Genomic DNA, 19,065 nt, shown 5'->3' with positions numbered 1-19,065 from the left:
AATAAAAGACCTTTAAATTTATTTCTTAGAAGAAATACTTTATTCTGCCAGCAGGGGGTGTAAATGTAACCACAGTCTGAAATAAACCGAGAATCTGTTGAAACAAAAGATGGCTGCATTCAGGCTCATTCTCTCTTTACGTCTGTCTGTTCTGAGATCAGCTGCAGCTCACCTCTCCAACACTTCGTCTCTAAACACACTTAAATCCTCACACACACAATAAAAAGTCACTTTTAAAAGTTTACAATCAGAAAGAGAAAAAAGGCAAATTAATACAGAAAACATTCATTTTCAGCTACGTGTTACAACAGAAAGTGACTAACGGGAATCTAACTTCCCACACACACTCACTCACACACACACACACACACACACACACTAGAGCAGACGTAGAAATCATTGCAAACGTTCCCCACAGATGAGATCAGTACATTTACAGAGTGAATAGAAAATGGAAAGACGTGGGAGACGATGATCCCCACTGAAGCTGTTTTGTTTTTTATCCGAATCATTTATTTTCCTTTTTGTGCCCTTCCTTTTATTTTTATTTATTTTTTGCAAATACATTCACAACAGACCATAATAATCTAACAAGTAATAAACACCCATGCCAAAACCAAAGTGTCAGAACTAAGCATGCAGTCTACGAACAGGAGCGAACCAAGACGAAAGAAAAACAACCTCAGACTCCACGACGACACCAACAATCCGTCTCCACCTTCATCATCCGGTCACATGACCTCCAACTTTAAACCCTCCCCTATGGTGGACGTTAATACTGTTGCTATGGTTACCACCATCTTCATTGCACCTGCAGAAAACACTGGACCTCACACAAGAACACCATTCTGATCCAAAATGATGCCGAGGAGTTTTCACTGAAACAAAGTTACGTTTCCAGCACAGCCGAGTCCGAGTCCAAGTCCGAGTCCGAATCCTTCAGCAAGTTTCATGTCTTTAAACACAAGTCAGGATTTAAAAAGGACATGCTGGAAGTGACCTGGTGCAGGAAGAGATTGGATTTGTGTCGTGCTCAAAATTTGGTGTCAAAAGTTAAACGTTTTGATTCAAGTAAAGCCACGAGTCATAAAATTTGGGTTTTCTCGATATATGGTCCTCAGACTGTTTCTAGAGTTGATTCTTGGGCGAGACTGGTTTTAAATGAAGATGACTGAATCACTGTGAAGGAGCGTTGTCAGATGAGGACGACCAGATCACGACGAAACATGACGTAGCTACGATGTAGCTGCAAAACTCCACAGTTTCACACCAACGCTGGAAACTGTTCAGATAGCTCGTCTTCCTGATTCTATACCTACACAGACAGTTTCAGTCCAACTCATCAGCACACTGAGGTCTTACATCTCCACGCCTGGTCCAGAGCTGGTTTAGATTCATCATCCAGTCATCCAGGTCACGTCAATCTTCAGGGCTTAAACAAAGACAACTACACTTCTTTTTCTTGGCTCATCCGAGTTGCTTCCAGGTGACTTTGTTGTTATTCCACCAAGGCAGAGCTAAAAAGCCTTTCAGGTGAGACGTGAAACATCTTCATAAATCAAGAAAAGCAAGTCCAGTTGCTTTAATTTAAGCTCTGAGTATCATTTTCAAAGGAATAGAGGGGACAGAGAGAGACTGAGCCACAAGCCTTTGGGACGCGGTTCGATCTCTATGTTAAAAGAATACAAACACAGTTACAGATTGCACATTTTTAGATTCATGTGTTGTGATTTCCGTCATGTTGTCCAGATTCATTAGCATTGTTAGCATCCACTAGTCACAACCATGAACTGTGACAACTACGTCCACAGATGGATGCATTTGTGTTTCATTTCATAGAGACTGGGGGCGTAACTTTCTCCAAAAATGAAGTTTTAAAATAAAAACACCCAATTCTTCCGAACCGAGACGACAAGCTAGCTGGTAAATCTGCAGATTCATCGTAAGTCAGCAAACACTCATCTTTGTTACGATATCATTCAAAACATTTCCAAACACCACAAAATGGATTATTCAACAGCATGATTGTCTTCTAAGGACGCCTTTATTCACTGCTTTCTCATGGCAACTTAACATTAGCGTATTTTACTGAAGGTTTAGCGGCGTGTGCGTTTGGTCAGGCTGATGCTAGAGCGCCCTCTGCTGGATCACAAGGTAAACTACTTCTAATGTTGACGCATCTGCAGTATGTTTACATGAAGACGTCTTCTTCATGTGTCCAGCTGCGATGATACGAGCTCCGATTGTGCAGAGGTTGGACTTTATCTAATTATCTGCCTCAATAACCCATCCTCATCAGCTTGGTTCACAGCATTTGTTACAGTTTTTGTTGTTCTTAGATTTATCTGGATCCAACGATGAACATAACACAAACACGTTGAGCTTTGGGTTTTCCACCAGTCAGCTTTAGATTAAAAGCTCTTTCAGCTTCTAACTGTGGAAAATCTTGCTCATAAAAAATATGTCCACAGATTTTCCACCAATTTAAAATAAAGATCTGGGATTATTTGTCCAGACTGAGTGATGATCACCTTCAGCTGAAGTACGTTAGTCATCATCATCATCATCATCAGTTCTTGCATGAGGTCCAGAAACTGTCACGTTTCAGTTGGATGCTACCCTGATACGAAGGAAGAGTCTGTGCACACTGAGCATGCCCAGCTGTCTGTCATGCATCCTGAAACTTTAACAAACTAAGAGGAAAAAGCAGAAAAACAACCTCCGCCCCCTCAACTCCCAAATTAACCCCCACCCCCCTCCCTGAAGGTAAAGTCACATGACACAGACAGAAGGAGGGACACTAATGCTCCTGCTGGAAAGCGACAGCTCAAAGAAGAGTATATGTTTGACACAGAAGACAGAGTAGGAAGTTTTAGCTTAAGGGAGGAGGGAGGTTATATTTATATAGATGACAGATGTAGGCAGGACCCCCCCTCCTCCAGGCTCCCTGTTTTCATGCAGGTGGGTCTTCGTCTCTATCCCGAGGCATTGATGTACAGCTGACTCTTCAGAATGTAGTCGATGACGGGCTGATTCAGGTAGTCCACCACGTGGCCATCGCCATGCTGCAGGGCCAGTCTGAAACAGCAGGACAGGTTCATGTCACAGTTTGACCCCGAAGATGTCCTGAAGACATCCCAAAGACATCCTAAAGATGTCCTGAAGACATCCCGAAGACATCCTGAAGATGTCCTGAAGACATCCCGAAGACATCCTAAAGATGTCCTGAAGACATCCCAAAGACATCCTAAAGATGTCCTGAAGACATCCCGAAGACATCCTAAAGATGTCCTGAAGACATCCCAAAGACATCCTAAAGATGTCCTGAAGACATCCCAAAGACATCCTAAAGATGTCCCAAAGACATCCTGAAGATGTCCTGAAGACGTCTCGAAGACGTCCTAAAGACATCTTCATCGTCACTTCACAGAAAGACAAACCTCAGTTAAGCTGCAGCTTTTATGGCTTTTTAATGTCAAGGTCACTGGTTTCAGCCAGTTCCCGTCGTTTGACCTTACAGATACAACCCAGCTCACTCTAGTTCACTGTAGTCAAATTATAATCCAGTTATAAGAAATCCATATGATCCAGAAAAGTTAAGATGTTGCTTAAAATGTGAATAAAAGCAGAATTCAATTATTTCCAAATCTCAGCAACTCATATTTTATTCCCAGTAGAACATAAATAAAACAGACATTTTACCATGTGATGGAAAATATGAGCTGATAGTGAATCTGATGTCAGCAACATGGAAAATTTTCAGAAAAATCTTCCTCAGACTGAAGATCCCACTATCTACAGTGTATAATATCATCAAAAGATTCAGAGAATCAGGAGGAATCTCTGTATGCACGGGACAAGGCTGAAGGTGAAAACTGTTTTTTGCAGCACTGCAATAAAAGCAGATGTTAGAGTAAGCGAAGTTGACAATTTAAAGTTAACAGTTTAAACTTTCTCCCTTAAGGATGGGTAATGATTTGCGGTCTCACCCACCCTGCAGAGGACAGGATGTGGTGGTCACAGCTCTGTGTGATAAGGGTCATAAAGTGTTGTATGCTAATGTGTTTCCCTGTTTGAAGTTTGCGAGAACTTTGCTTGCTCTTCTGAAGTGTGATAGCTGCTCAATAAAAAGGGTGCACTGGGGTTGAGACTTCGGAGTTGACACCAGACACTCTCTGAGTGCTGAACCACAGTCTCTCCCCATCGCGATGAAGCTGACTTCACTCTGAGTTCTTTGTGTCTTATTTTATGATAGAAAAATACCCATCAGCAGACATGATCCTCTTTAAAGGAACTCTTTGTGTTTTATGTCTAGGGCTGCAACGATTAGTCGACGTCGACAGTAGTCAACAATAAAAATAGTCGACAACTAATTTAGTCATCGACTATCGTCGGCAAAAAAAAAACAAAAAAAAAAAACAAACAAAAAAAACAAACAAAAAAAAAACTACAGAGTGAGACATCGTCTTCTTTTTTTTATATCTCTGCTGAGAGTTGCACATGAAGTCCGCCAGGGGAAAAATATGGCGGCGGACTAGGGAGCAAAACGGTGGCAGAGAACGTCAAAAGTCTGGATAACTTCACGTTAAACTTGTGAAGTTAAGTGAAAATAAGATCCATTTATAATAATCATGAGATACATAATCCGATTGGTCGACTAGCCGTTTTAATAGTCTGTGACTTTCGACTATCAGAATAGTCATTAGTTGCAGCTCTACTTATGTCAACATTTCTGATGCTTCAACTAATTTTTAATGTGCAGACTTTGATCGTTAGTTTTAAATGAGCGCTATTAATAAACTTGACTACTGGTGTCTTGGACAGATGCCTGTGCAGGACATTCAGTGTCAGATTGATGTTTTCAGTGTTGTGGTGTTAAATTATGAGAATGCTGTGAGAAGAAAAAAGACACCAAGTGTGATGAGGTTGAGTTTCTTCCTACCTGCTCTTCGTAGAGCTGACGATGGACATCGGGTGGTTTGTTGCATCATTCACCACAACAATGTTGTCCTGAAACCAAAAACAGGAAAGAGGTCAGGATGTTATTTGGGGTTATTAAATGTGACTGAAAACTGAGGTTAATGGTTTTTATTTTTGTTTGTGCTGTTATAAGGATCCCAATTAATGAGCAGAATAATGTTTGAAATTCCACATGACTTGAAGAGGACATGAAGAGGATGCAGGCAGGAGCGAGGGGGAGAGAAAAGAGGAGGAAATTTAAACCATTTTTTCTCTCTGATGGGAAATGTGCTGTTGTTGGCTAACAGCAACAGTACATTTCCTTTCCCATCCCAAAAAAGATAATCCTCAAACAAGAAGAGCAGAAAGAGGAAAAAAAATCTTATATACAGTGAACAGCTCTTGTTTCTCAGTGAATATAACAAATCTTATTAAAACTGCGTAAATAAACCTTTCCGAGTCATCTCTACTGCTTGGTTTGTTATTAACTGTTATCTCAACCATTTGATTAAAAAAAAAAAAAGCACATTTTTTTCTAATTAAAAAAAAGAATAATTTTTTCAAGCTTTTTTTCTTTGTATGAACTTTAAAAGGCGAAGACTGTACTAGCAGACCGAGACAATGAAGTTAGTGTTAAGTTAAAGGAAGAGGTCCTGCTGTCACAGTAAAGGTCCATTTATGCTCCACGCAGAAGACGCAGCAATACCACCGGAAATCGTGGGGGCAGTGCTGAGCAGAACAGCTGACATGCAACCAGAGAAAGAAACAAACCACAGAAGAAGAAGAGAATTAGGAAGTGAAAAAAAGAATGAAGACGAGGACAACAACTGTAGAAATTGCTCGAGCTTTTGAAAAAAGACTGTATGTGAGTGTTTAGAGCGTGTTGGGCAGTTGGAAACAACTTAGCTTAGAAACAACTCAGCACTGCCCCCTAGTGGAGGAACAGATGAAGGCTATGTCCACACGGCGCCGAAGCCGGTTTAGGTGTGAAAATGATGGCGAAAACTAGGAGAAAGGCTTCACCATCACCACAAAACCGCTGTAGTACATACTACAAGGCTGTGGGGGGCGCTACGATAATTAAAGAGTACCACTCCAGAGCTAGAACAAGACGTAGTGCATGCACAGATAATGACGTATCTGCTTGCTCCCGCTGTTGATGGTACAGCAGCACTGTGGTGTAAAAGCCAAGCCAGAACTGTGTGGAGCAGCACCACAACACAGCTGGTCACGGACGCCATTATTGTTGTGTTTGCTGCGCGCTCATCATACTGACGTCAGATCCTCTAGTGGTGCAGTTATGCTGTCCGCACAGTACCACAGATGGTAGAGGTCTCAGGTCGATCCACCCTGGTACCTGGTTTCAGACACGATCGGTGTCATGGAGACTAATCCCTGGTTTCATGGGGATAAAAGGGTGGTTTGCTAAAATACTTTTGTGGTTTCACCGCATTTCGCCGTTGTGGGGATGGCCCCTTGATAAGCACGGTAATGCAAAAGATGCTTGAAAGACTGAGGACGGCGACGCATGACAGTGTTTGAAATATTTACGTACGTAAGCGAGCAGCAGAAATGGGCCTTAAAACCAAAGATGCATAAAATCTTTTTATTACCTTAATTTCATTCCATAATATTCAGAATTAAATCTGTAGCCATGTCCTTTAGAAATTAGAGAAATTCTTCTTAAATGTGAAAAATGTGCAAATTCCTTCATTTGTTTGGTTTTTGGCTCCTGGAAAAACATGAAATAATTTGTGTTGCCTAACTGGAATTTAAGATCTGAGTTTTCCAAACCTAGAAGCAGCTGATTTAACTACAGATGTGTGAACATCAGCTCAGTCCATCCAGGTGGTTACCAGCTGATGGCGTAGGCTGTTGGTTAGACGTAAAAGTTGTCATAATTCTGAATTTTGTCCACTTTATTGTGCCGTATTGATCCCATACTACGCTCTGACCTTGTACTTGCGGAGAATGGAGGAATGATTCATGATCCGCTCTGTGTCGACTCCATCACGAGGAACCACGACGATCCCGAAATCCCCCACAATCACCTCCATCTGAAAGAAACACCACCTTCAGATCGTAACTTACCATCATGTGTTTCACATCTGAATCAGTTCTAAAACCCAACAATCGGTCGAATTTGGGAAATCACGATGAATTCAGCATAAATTTACCAGACTGATAATCACATTAACAGTCAATTCACAGATTAGTTCACTCAGCTAAAAGTCTTCTTCTGATTACTGAGCAGGCTAAAATAAAGCAGCATCTAAATGAACCAGAAATAAAGTAAATTTATCTACCGTCTCCACAAAAAAACAAATCAAACACCATGTAAGAAACGTCATCTGTGTTGGACATCTACTGCTACCTCACATTTAGAAACTGACGTTTGTGTTTCCACTTTGAGTTTTATATGCTGAACCTGAAAGATGTGCATAGCAACGAGGACGGAAACAAATATAAAGCAACGTGTTGACAGCGCTTCTTCACTGTGGTACAAACATCCAGAGAATGAAAGCAGAGAAACTTTATTTAATCTGCTGACATGGTGGATTTCTCCAGGTTCACCACTGCAGCTATACTGCATCCTTTCAGTCCTTTGTTAGCGTTAATATGTAATGATTAGTGACTGATTAGTTTATACCTCTTTGTTTAATGCAACTGAGCATCAATAACAGATTAAAGCAAACTAACAGTCGAGGAAAACAAATTCAACTTTCAGCTCAAAGGTTTTACGTATCAGGACAAAATGAACCGAATGAACTGAACTAAAACACAGAATCAGTGTGAAAAACTAACTTCTGCTTCTTCATAACTCTCTAAGCTGGGAAGGTTATCGGGTCATTTCTAATCGATCTGGAGACCATCATCCTACAGAGAGGAAGAAGATTCACAAGAAGAAAACATTAAAGACATGTCAGATTTCCAGGAGTGGACGTCTCAGCAAGTCCAGAACCTAGCAGCTCCACCTCAGACTCTCCAAGGTCTCAGTTAGCAGGTTAAATGTTAAAGTTCATGACAGTCCAGTTAGAAACAGACTGAACCAGTTTGGCTTGTTGGGAAGAGTTTCAGGAGAAAAAAGAACATGGCGGCACGGCTTAGGCTGGCAAAGCTGCATCTGAACAAACCACCAGACTTCTGAACCAAGGTCCTCTGGACAGACCAGACCAAAGTGGACATGTTTGGTCCTTAAACACCTCATAGCAGTGGTGGTGGAGGGACGATGGTCTGGTGGAGTGGACCATGAGCTGCTCTGACTCAGACGTGTGTCCATCTGTCCGACAGTTAAAGCTGAAACTGTCTCATCCAGCAGGACAAAGGTCCCAAACACAGCAGCAGACCTACACCAGGACCAAGGCTGACATGGTCCAGCTAAAGTCCAGACCTGGAACTGTCTGAGATGTTGTGGTGGGACCTTCTGAGACCTGCAGAAACCAAACCTCCGTGAGCTGAAGCAACGATGGAAAGAAGCTGCATCATCAGGCTGATGCTGACTTTTAGTCTGCTCAGTAAATCAGGACCCGGTGTGATCCGAGGCTGGAGGAACTGAATTTTCATTCAGGATGAGGACCAGAAGCTTTTTTATGTGCTGACACATAAAAGCTGAGAACTGAAAGTGGGATGCCACGTATGCTAGACTCATAAAACCAGAAATCTTGCTGAGGTCTATTCTAAGAAAACCTTTTTTGTTTCTAAACTCTCAGGTTCGCAAAGAAGGTTCTATATGAAACGTTTAAACCTTAAAGCAGCAAACGTGAGCACGTTGGGATTTAGTTCGTACCACCAGCGCAGTCGCTCTCCCTCTGTGTGTGTGTGTTGTAATCTGAACATCTGTGTTCAAATAAACATCTGGAATAACTCAGTAAGGTTGATGATTTGAACCTTCGGACTCGGTAAAAAGTGGTTAAATCATCATCTCCTTTGTCAACAACATCGAAATGACCCGTTGATCATTGCGATAGGAGAAGACGAGCTAAGGGGCGGGGCTACATGTAGTTGGTTGGGGCTACATGTGAGTGGGGGCGGGGCTACATTGTGCTTACATCACTGTCCTTCCACAGGCCAGGGATGCAGAAGGACTCCAGGAGATCACTGCCACACAGGAGCAAGATGCGCAACTCTACAGACGACAAACAGGCAGGAGGAAAGAGACAGACACGTCCTCAGTAAACATCACGTTTACTGGAGCCAAACCAGCCAGGAGTTCAGACACAGCAGGAAGGAAAAACCAGAGGACACAACACCAGGACTCCGCTCAGGTCCAGAGACCACTCACCGATCTCCTCGTATCTCATCGCGGTCCCCAGGTTGGCGTTTTCATCTGATGCAGACACAAAACATGTTAATCAGCTTTTCTTTATTCTGCAACTATGGTGAGAAATAATACAAGCATGAGCTCAGAAAAAGGAAAATCAAATCAAGAGCCTTGTTTTCACAAAATGTAGGATTTAACCTTTAAAACTCTTCTTTGATCATCTGTTTGTTTTTTTAATGTAGAACTACATGTAGAGGCTGGAGCTTTTAACCCCAGTCAGCATCAGACATGATGTTTCTCAGCTGTCAGATTGGGAGGTAAGATGATGTAAAATGAATGTATGAATAGATTTAGCAGCATAAAGGTCGACCAGAAGAAGAAAGCAGAATTTATTACTAACAGAACTTTGTAGAAATAACACACAGACCAACAGTGACCAAACCTTTTCTCATCTCATCGTTCTCTCAAGTCTTGGCTTTCAGGAGAAAAAATATTGTTATTGAAACAAACACACAACAGAAACTATTTCCATGTTTCCACTTTTCCTCATTTCCAGTTATTCCTGCTACTATTTACCTGCTATCCTCACTAAACCAACTCCAGCTCAGCTGCTTTGTGGCGCCACCGTGCATCAGAAACGTCTTCTTGGCTTTATTCCAGCCATAGAGGAGCATTATTTTTCTTCTTTTCACACACACATAGAACTTTCTGCTCAGTGGTTGATCTTTGGCTGCTCCTGATTGGACGTTACCATCAATCTAAGCTCTCTGATTGGTGGAAAGTCTGACAGGAAGTGGCTTCATCATCATGTCCAGGTCTAAATAGAGGTCTCTTAGCAACATAGTAGTGATGGTGATGTTTTTATGGTGAAATGTGATAAATAATGCTGTTATCATGGATCATTGTGGATTTACCAGGTAGAGTCTCTGAATCAAACTACATTTAGTGGCTGGATTGTAAACCTCCTGGTCAGGATAGAAATGTCTGGAAAACGTCCGTAGATCATCTAAAGGGTAAAATATCCATCACATTTATGCCACAGAGCTACACGCTATCGTTCCTGATGATAGAACAGATAGACCTCAGGGAGATCTGCTGGAGGTTTAAGGTTTAAACATCTTTCACTTTTTCTCCACCTTCAAACACAACATTGACTCAATCTCCCAGAAAACCTCAGCTCTTCTTCTGGGGTTTGCATGAGTGGAAATCTTAAATTCCTCTTCAGAAATGTTTTTAAAAGATGTGTGTTTGTTCTTACCAACGAAGGTGAAGCGTTCCATGTTCGGACGAACGCAGCAGATTTTACCCAAATTCTCACTGATCTTGCCCCACAGTTTGACTGCGCAGAGAGGGAGACAGAGGAAGGAGGTTCATCATCATCAGTTCATCAACCCACACAGACATTAACCTTTGTAAGTCACGCTAACAAGCTACAAGTCTTTGTCAAGTCTTTTCACGATAAAAATGCTGTCAGGAGCCAAAAGAAAAAGGTGGTGCTCTAGCCCCGCCTCTGAAGCCTTTCTGGCCAATCAGAAGGCTGACAAAAAAATGTAATCAAAGATGTCCCAGCATCAGTGTCCTCAATAACGAGCTGCAACGCCTTCTGTCTTCAGTACAGTGTGGGACATTCTGTATATTTACATATAAAAAACATGTACAAACACAAGATTTGCACCATTATAATGTCTGCAGTTGCCATGGTAACAAAGTTATTAAGCGTGCATATTGTGACACAAACTACACAGATAAACAACCTGAGCCAAAAACGTTGGTTGTCCCGTCCACATGTAATCTGAGTTTGTGGACAGGAGGAGGACAGACTCACTGGCTGTAGGCTTGTGGTTCATGTTGTTGTGGTTCTGGTAGATGGGTGGGGTCTGGTTCTGTGGCTGACCAATCACAGGCGTGGTGGACGGCGTGCTGACATTTGACAGGATGCAGCCGGTGACTCTCTGAGGGACACAAACATTTTAGATGTGGTTGAAGTTCACCGAAGCTTCAGATGATGGCTTCAGGTCATTTTGCACATCTTTCTGTGGTTGTTTTCATCACATCTGGTGGGTTTACATTTATTTTCTATTTTCTAGATGTTGTTTTTCCGCCTCTCGTTTCACCTTTCATTGCACTTGTTTAGCATCTCCTGCTGTAATTGTTTGAATTGAATTGTTTTCAGTGTTTAAAGCCAACAACGTGCCCTCTGTCCTATAAATAATCTGTTTGAAGAGTTTCTGTTGGGATTTGGAGCTCATCACAGCTCAGAGACAGACCTGGAGAAAGTTACCAATGATCTGGCCTCAGACCAAGGACTCCTGTCTGGACTGATCCAGTTAGACCTCCATGCTGCATTCGATACCACTGATCACAGCATTCTGTTATTGGGATTAAATTAACTGCATTAGGCTGGTTTAAGTCATTTATATCTGACAGGTTTCAGTTTTTTATGTAAATGATGAGTCTTCCTCACACACCACAGTGAGTCATGGAGTTCCTCAGGGTTCTGTACTTGGACTAGGACTTTCACGTTATACATGCTTCCCTTAGGTAAAATCACTAGACAGGTATAAACTTCCATTGCTATGTGGATGATACTCAGATTTACTTCTCAGGCAGGCTTTGATGAACTGCTCATACAAGCCTCCAGCCTCCTTACGTGCTGGGTGAAACTTGTCTATAATGTGTAGAATAACCTTCTAGTCTCTTGTAGCTGACGATTCACTGTTTCCATGTGTATTATTATTCTCATGTGGTCATCTGACATCTCCATCTGTGGTTGTTTTGCTTTAAGATGCAGGTTATTGGAGTTTCTTTTCTTCACATTGCTTATTAAAATGAGTTTCCCTTTTTCTTTTGGTCCTGGTACTGGGACACCAGACCTGATCAGTAACACATTTGTGTCTTTGTGATTCTGTTTGTTCTTATCAACCTGAATGTTTTCCTGTACAGCAGAGCTGCTACTTAAAGTACAGTTACTTAAACATGAAGATATAACACCAGCTTCAGACATATTTATCTCGTTCTCTAGTGTTAATTAAAAACCTGTACAACTGTTTCTCTTGTCCCGTCTTTGTTAAACATTTAAAACCCACTTTGTCTTTGAATCCTGCAGAAGAGAAGCTGCAGACCCGTCTGCACCTCGTTCATCAGTAAATCTGTAGACAAGCAGAAAACTCAGAATAAACCTTCAGAGACAAACACGGCATAACTCACCTTCATGAGGTCGCGGTGGTGCTCCAGCACACTGCAGGTGGTCTGCCAGGTGTCCTGGTAACACTCCCAGGGGTCCACCCTGCACCCAACAAACAAACAAACAAACAAACAAATTCAGAGGCTTCTGTTAGAGAACAGCTTTTCTCATTCTGTGGTTTGAAATCTTTTGATTTTCATGGATCCTCTGCCAACAGCTTTTCTGTACAAAGCCTTTATGGATGATAAAATATTTTATGATATATATATGTGAACATTTTAATCTGCAACATCCTGCCTGACACCAGTGTCTGACACCAGCAGGTGTGTGATGGATGACGGGCGTCTCACCTGATCCAGTCAGAGGACTGAACGGCCAGCTGACACATGGCGAGGCGATGTCGGCTGGACACCAGACCCTGCGGACACACAACAGCAGCGTCAGCAGCAGCTGGACTACAGAAACAGTCTGAATGAAGCTTGTTCTTTCCCAGACAATAAAACTCTGACAAACAGCTGCTTCTCTGTGTTTATGCTTACAGGACAGTTTTTTAGGGACGAAAGTCGACATTCAGACAGATCGGTTATGGATTCAAATCCTCACCTGCATCAAACTCAGGACAAACCATCTAAAACGGTTCTCTCTGTTTTCACCTTTATATAAGAGCTGTTCACCAAAACCTGCCTGAGATCAACAAGCTAACAGCTAAAAATCCGTTTCCATCATTAATGATCAGCTGGAATCAGGTAACGATGCTGGAAAATCATCCACCCACTGAGATTCCTGATGTAACTGAAACTGGATTTCTGCAGCATTTATTATTCATGTTGTGTGTTTCTACAGAGGCAGAGAAAAGTAGGACAAGACCTTCATTAATTCCAGCAGGAAGCAGAGAGGAAAACTGCAGCAGCTGCAAACGCTGCTGATCTGAAACAACGGTCCGCACCCTGAGCAGCCGTCTGCAGCTCACAATCAATCAAAATAATCAGTCTCACAGCGACTCAGCACAATATTTACAGTCATAACAACTATTTCTCATTCAAAAGGTACTGAAAACAAACACCATCAGGCTCTGACATCCAACCTCTCATCAGAAGCACAAAAACTCTGCAGGTTCACACCGATGCTGAAAAATGCCTGTTTTCTGCTTCATTTCCCAGCGGACGCAGATTAGGTCTCATTCATGACGTCATACATGTCCATAATCTCACTGTGTCCATCATGATGCCCACATCGTCATGACAACGTTACACATGGATCCTTGATTTGGATTCAAACATTTAGAAAGAGGAAGATGGTGCCCCAACGCCCTCCTCCAGGTAACCCAGTAACTCAGGTCTGATTTGCTTCTTGTGCACAAGCATCATTCACCTTCGAGTAGATTCTGATCGAACAGGTACGGATGACCATGGAGCTCGTGTCATGTGGACTTTCAGCCTGGTGGTCCCGTTACTTATGTCTGTTACAGTCCAGTGGGATATTTAGATCCATACCCACACATTTTCAAGCTTTTTGGTTTTAATAAGACTCAAGACTTAATTGCTGCCTTTTAGTCTTTATCTCGTTCTGTTCCCTTCTCTCTTAACTAGGAAAATTTTCGTAGTGAGTAAAGACACTTAAAAATCAAATAAAGACTAGTACTATAATAGCAATTAAAGAAAATGATGCATGAGCACAGTACAAAATCAAAACATTTATCAGTTAATTGTCTGACAAATAAGGTGATTTAAATTAAAAAAATTAAAATAAAACAAGCAAGGCAAAAAAAAAAAAAAAAAATCATCCACTGTCTGTGTGTGAACTATCGCTCTTCATATACAAGCCCATATATACTGAGCTATCACCAGACTATCAGTCTAATGACCATAATAAGTTCTGTGGTGAAGAAACATCTAAATGACGGTTCAAACCGATCAAATCCGGCTTAACTGGTTTTTCTGAGTAACTCTCAGATCTTTTGGTTTGTGGTCAAACTAGGAAATTTACCTGTAGATAAAATCCGAGCTGCTTTTAAGTCTAATGGCAGGATGGGAAAAAAGTTATAATCTTGTCTTCGTAGGAGCTTAAACTCGCCTCCATTTACACAAAACATCACCAAGTAAATAAAAACCGCTCGAGTCCTGGAACAGAACCCTGTGGTACACCTCCATCCATAAAAATGGAAAAAAAAACCTTTCAGAGCAGGGATCAACCTGGATTTATTTATCATTGTGTGATGTGAAAATTAATCAGGACAAAACACTCATCCTCATCCTCAGATGCATCTTCATCTTCACCAACATCAAAAAAGCAAACTCCACTTACAGGTTTCCCGTAGGAGTCGTGGACTGGTGAGATGATCCCTCCGATCACGATGAAACGCCCCGTTTGGTGAAGATATTCTCTGGCTTTTTCTGCAGACACAGAAGAAGAAGCATGAAGGCAAGAAACAAGAAGACCAGCAGGAGTCTGGATAAAGATCTGATCCAGCTGCAACGCAGACCAGGACTGAAGCTGGACGGGTGGGTGTGCGTCAGCTTCCATCCGTCTCTGATTAGGATGCTTTATTTCTTCAACTGAAAACACTCCAGCACTTTCAGCATCATAAAGACCAATAAAGTCACTTTAATTGTTCTCTGAGTCTTGGCTGGAAAGCAGAAGGAATGACATGTTTTTTCTTCTTGATTTAACGTTTCCTGTTATTTCCCAGCTGTTGCATGCTGGGATGTCAGCTGATCAAGTTGCTGGTTTCTTTGGAAAGCCAGCTGAACTCCCCGTGAGGAGTCCTGAAGTCTGAAAGGCTGCAGGACTGATGAAGAATGATTCAGATTTGGCTAATTTTGTACAGCAGCTGTCCCAGCAAACGTCTGCACAGATAAACGTTCCGACCAGAATGTGGAATTCTGCCGGCTGACTCGTGTTAACTCCACTTCTCATACAAGCTCAGCTGAGAAACACCCTGGACCCTGGACTGGGTTTCAGGTCCAGCACCAGCAGGCGTTCGGCTCCTGGTTGTATTGTAAACTCCTCCGTCTGCATCACCATCAGACCTTTCCTCTGCACCCAGTGAACCGTTGCCGTGGCGATGGTGACACGATCAGCTCTCTGAGCAGAGTGTGACTCATGATGAGGTTGTGTGCGACATCCTGGCAACATTTCACTATGTTGCTGCAACGTTCAGAAACTTCTGGAAGCAGGAATCTGAATGAATCTGGATCCAAAACAAGCAGCTTGACCACGAAACACTGAACGACCGTTAGTGGCCGAGTACCAGCCGTGAACTTTAACCTGATCTGAAGGTAAACCTGCTGAACCAACCAGTCATATGAAACACCGATTTCTCTGATAAAATGTAAATAAAACCTATTTCAATGATTTATAAATCTCAGCAACTCATATTTTATTCCCAGTAGAAGATAAAAACATTTAACGGAGACGTTTCACCATGTGATGAAAACATGAGCGGATAGTGAATCTGATGCAGCAACACGTCTGTAGAAAGTTGGAACAGGAGCAAGAAAACACTGAAAAGTACCTGGTACAAACCAGAAAAACCTGGAGGAGCATGTGACAACTAATCAGGTTACCTGGCAACAGGTCAGTAACGTGACTGGGTATAAAAGGAGCATTTCAGAGAGGCAGAGTCTCTCAGATGGAAAGATGGACAGAGCTTCACCAATCTGAGACAAACTGGATCTAAAAGTTGTGGAACAATCTCTGAAAAATGTTCCTCAACGTAAAATTGTGACGACTTTGAAGAGCCCATCATCTACAACATATAATACCATCAAAAGATCGGAGAATCAAGAGGAATCTCTGTGTGCTTGGGACAAGGATGAAGGTCAAACTAGACACTGGGGTCCTCAGGCAGCAGACATGCTTCTCTGCTGGAAACCACTGCAAGGACTCAGGAAGACTTCCAGAAATCACTGTCTGAGAACACAGTTCACCCTGAAATCCACCAAGGAGGGTCAAGCTCCATCATCTAAATCCTTCAATCTAACTCCCAAACAGAGTTTTTAATATTTAACTGTCTTCTGATTCAGAAAAACTGATCTGAAAGAGTCTTTTATTAACAGGGATCTGGTCCAAAAACTCAGAATCAGTTCATGGTTCAACACAGAACACACATCTCAGACAAACAAGTCAAAAAAGACCATTTCAACATGGCGGCAGCAGAATGATGAACTGGTTAGTTCTCTTCAGTGGAGCTGCTTAACACCGGCCTGATGGAAGGAAGTGGATTAATTAAGTTTTCACTTCAGAAATCACCTGATTTTCCCTGAGAGAGGACACGCTGATCTCAGATCTGCTGCTGGTGTTAAATCTGTTCCTCAGAAAACCTTAAACCAACACAGCAACACTTAAATCTGCTAAACTTAAAATAAAGATAAAGTCTGACTCTAAATGATGCATTAAAATAAAGAAAATATGAGCTGTTTCACTGGAAACTCATTAAAAACCTTCATTAGACAATCTGGCTCATGTTACAGGTAAATAGAATAAAAATAAAGCAGATTTTTACTGACGGACGTTAAAATAAACGAGTTTTTTTTCCTAAGCTGGAAACATTTAAGGATAATTTCAGTTTTCAGATGTTTCTGATAAATGGGACCATAAATAAATAAATAAATCAGGACAATTTCACAAACAAACATAGTTTGTTTGTTTGTTTGTTTGCGTGTCAAAGTTTAAGATGGGAAATTCAGGGTTCAGGATCCAAACATCAGAACTCGGTTCTGGATGACTCATCGGCGGCGCTGCCAGCTCTCTGCCCGCTCACCGGGCCTGCTGGTTCCGGTAACAACGCAGGAAAACGCCGCTGAGCAAGGCACCAGACCAGGACCCGGACGGCTTCTGTCTGTAATGGATTTCGGTTCCGGTAGGATCCTAGCGCATCTGCAGGTCCAGGTTTCATTTCTGGGCTGCGCCACAGCTGCGCGAGGCCTCTTAACGCGGCGTTTCCCCATGTTGTTCCCATCAGAACCGGTTCGGGCGGTGACCCGGTTTAAATACCGGCCTCATTATGTTTCTGTGATGATCTGGAGCCGTCGCCCTTTTCAGGAGCGGCCTGCGGGACCCGACAAGCCAGACTCCATTTATAGTCCTTCATTTTAGAGTCAGATTCAGAATCGGATCATGTGGGCTTCATATCGGGTCGGTTCGACGTCTCTCTGCCCTCCACCCCCTCCACCCCCAGCCCTCGCAGCGCAGGTGCTTACCGAACATATGGATGTGTCCTTTGGTGACGGGGTTGAAGCTGCCGCAGGACAGCAGGATCACGTGCGTTTTGCTGGTTTCTGCCATGTTTCCTTCAGTCCTGAGTGGTGGTCCGGTCCGGTGCCGGTCCTGTGGGGGTGTGGGTCGCCTGGTCGTCGGTTGTTTGTGTAGCAGGCAGCCGCTGCAGAGACTGGGAGGAGAGGGTGGTGTGTCTGCGGCAGGATGCTGGAAGAAGCAGCGTCTTAAAGAGACACCAGCTCCAGCTGGAGAGCATCACTGCCCCGCTCTGAGCCGTCACTTTAAACTCAGACCCGCGACCCGACCCCGGGTACACGGGAGGAAATAGATGGTTCCGACCCAAGTCAGACTCCATCACAGGGCAGAAAACACAGTAACATCATAAAAGTCAGAGACGTGGACAGTTTGGAACAATCCTCCATCACATCATCAAACACCGCAAACATCATTTAGATTTCTGCCTTTTAAGGTTTTAGCTGCAGTTACGCAGGATTTAGTCCTGATATTTAAATTTATTGTAATCTTCTCAATCTGCATTGCTCCATGATTCTCCAGCTTTCAGAAGGTCTTCTGGTTCTTTTCTTTGGAAATTTTAGTTTCCCCCTCATTTCCAGTCCAGTCCTGGTACCAGACCAGTTCCAGAGGAACAACTCTGACCTGTGGATCCTTCAGGCAGAAAAAAGGGCTCCTAACTCAAGAGATGAACCAGAGTTGTGTCAACACATAACAGAACCAGTTTAAACTGGATCTTTAGGCTCTTTGTCACAAGGGCGCATAATTTGTTCTCATTTTTTTAGTTTCATGAAAACCAGCAAAGATCAGACAGTCTGACGAACAAAGACCATCAAACACCTGAACCAGGACCTGAAAGATGCAGTTGGACCTGTTGACTGAAGCATCATCAGAAATGGGCTCCATGGAAACGTGGCTATCAAAATAAATAAATAAATAAAAAAGGCTGAGGTGTGTCACATAACACAAGAACTGGTCTGAAGATCAGTGGTAACAGGTCTAAAAGAGGGATGGATCCTGCAGAAGCCGGACCTCAACATTACCGGATCATCTGGACAGAGAACAGAACAAAAGGCAGAAATATCCAAAGAAGAACTTTGAAAAGGCCTTCAAGGATCCCGGAGAACTATTCCTGGAAAGGCCTACAAGGATCCTGGAGAACTATTCCTGGAAAGGCCTACAAGGATCCTGGAGAACTATTCCTGGAGGCTACTTGAAGAAATGACAAAGTTTCTCTAAGATGGTTCAGACTGGGATGAAGAATGAAGCAGAAATATTTACTTTCAGGCTCTGTAGAACTGGACCGGCTACTGGATGTTTCTGTTTGTACTGAGTAATTATTAAAGACTGGACTGAAAACGAGGAAAAACAGAAAATGTCCAAAGAAAAACTTTTTAAAATCTCCAGAAAGCTTGAGAACTATTAATCCAGA

The 19,065-nt window shown here is 42.5% G+C and overlaps 2 protein-coding genes across 2 annotated transcripts in view; both read right to left on the bottom strand.

The window, feature by feature from the left end:
* LOC121645098 (zinc finger protein 420-like) overlaps positions 1 to 19,065 on the bottom strand; it is a 1,096,702-nt gene that overhangs the window by 503,857 nt on the left and 573,780 nt on the right. The gene's annotated exons all lie outside the window — the stretch shown is intronic.
* nmnat2 (nicotinamide nucleotide adenylyltransferase 2) lies at positions 22 to 17,873 on the bottom strand. The gene is made up of 11 exons (XM_041993559.1): positions 17,606 to 17,873; positions 14,709 to 14,797; positions 12,755 to 12,822; positions 12,428 to 12,506; positions 11,046 to 11,172; positions 10,479 to 10,559; positions 9,242 to 9,286; positions 9,009 to 9,085; positions 6,915 to 7,016; positions 4,943 to 5,010; positions 22 to 3,078 (listed from the first exon to the last, which is right to left on the bottom strand). Exons 1-11 carry the CDS (start codon positions 17,688 to 17,690, stop codon positions 2,976 to 2,978), a joined length of 924 nt encoding a protein of 307 aa, XP_041849493.1. The 5' UTR covers positions 17,691 to 17,873; the 3' UTR covers positions 22 to 2,975.

This window comes from Melanotaenia boesemani, chromosome 8, assembly GCF_017639745.1.
Source record: "Melanotaenia boesemani isolate fMelBoe1 chromosome 8, fMelBoe1.pri, whole genome shotgun sequence".
Taxonomy (NCBI): domain Eukaryota; kingdom Metazoa; phylum Chordata; class Actinopteri; order Atheriniformes; family Melanotaeniidae; genus Melanotaenia; species Melanotaenia boesemani.
Note: the sequence above shows the minus strand (reverse complement) of the source record. Positions and strands in the feature narration are given on the sequence as shown.

Bases quoted from the DNA above. Each gene is read 5' to 3' on its own strand.
- nmnat2 (XM_041993559.1), bottom strand. From the start codon at position 17,690: ATGGCAGAAACCAGCAAAACGCACGTGATCCTGCTGTCCTGCGGCAGC. The intron at 12,823-14,708 runs GTAAGTGGAGTT...GTGTGTCCGCAG, and splicing joins ACGACTCCTACGGGAAACCT to GGTCTGGTGTCCAGCCGACA. The intron at 5,011-6,914 runs GTCAGAGCGTAG...TTTTGGTTTCAG, and splicing joins CCATTCTCCGCAAGTACAAG to GACAACATTGTTGTGGTGAA.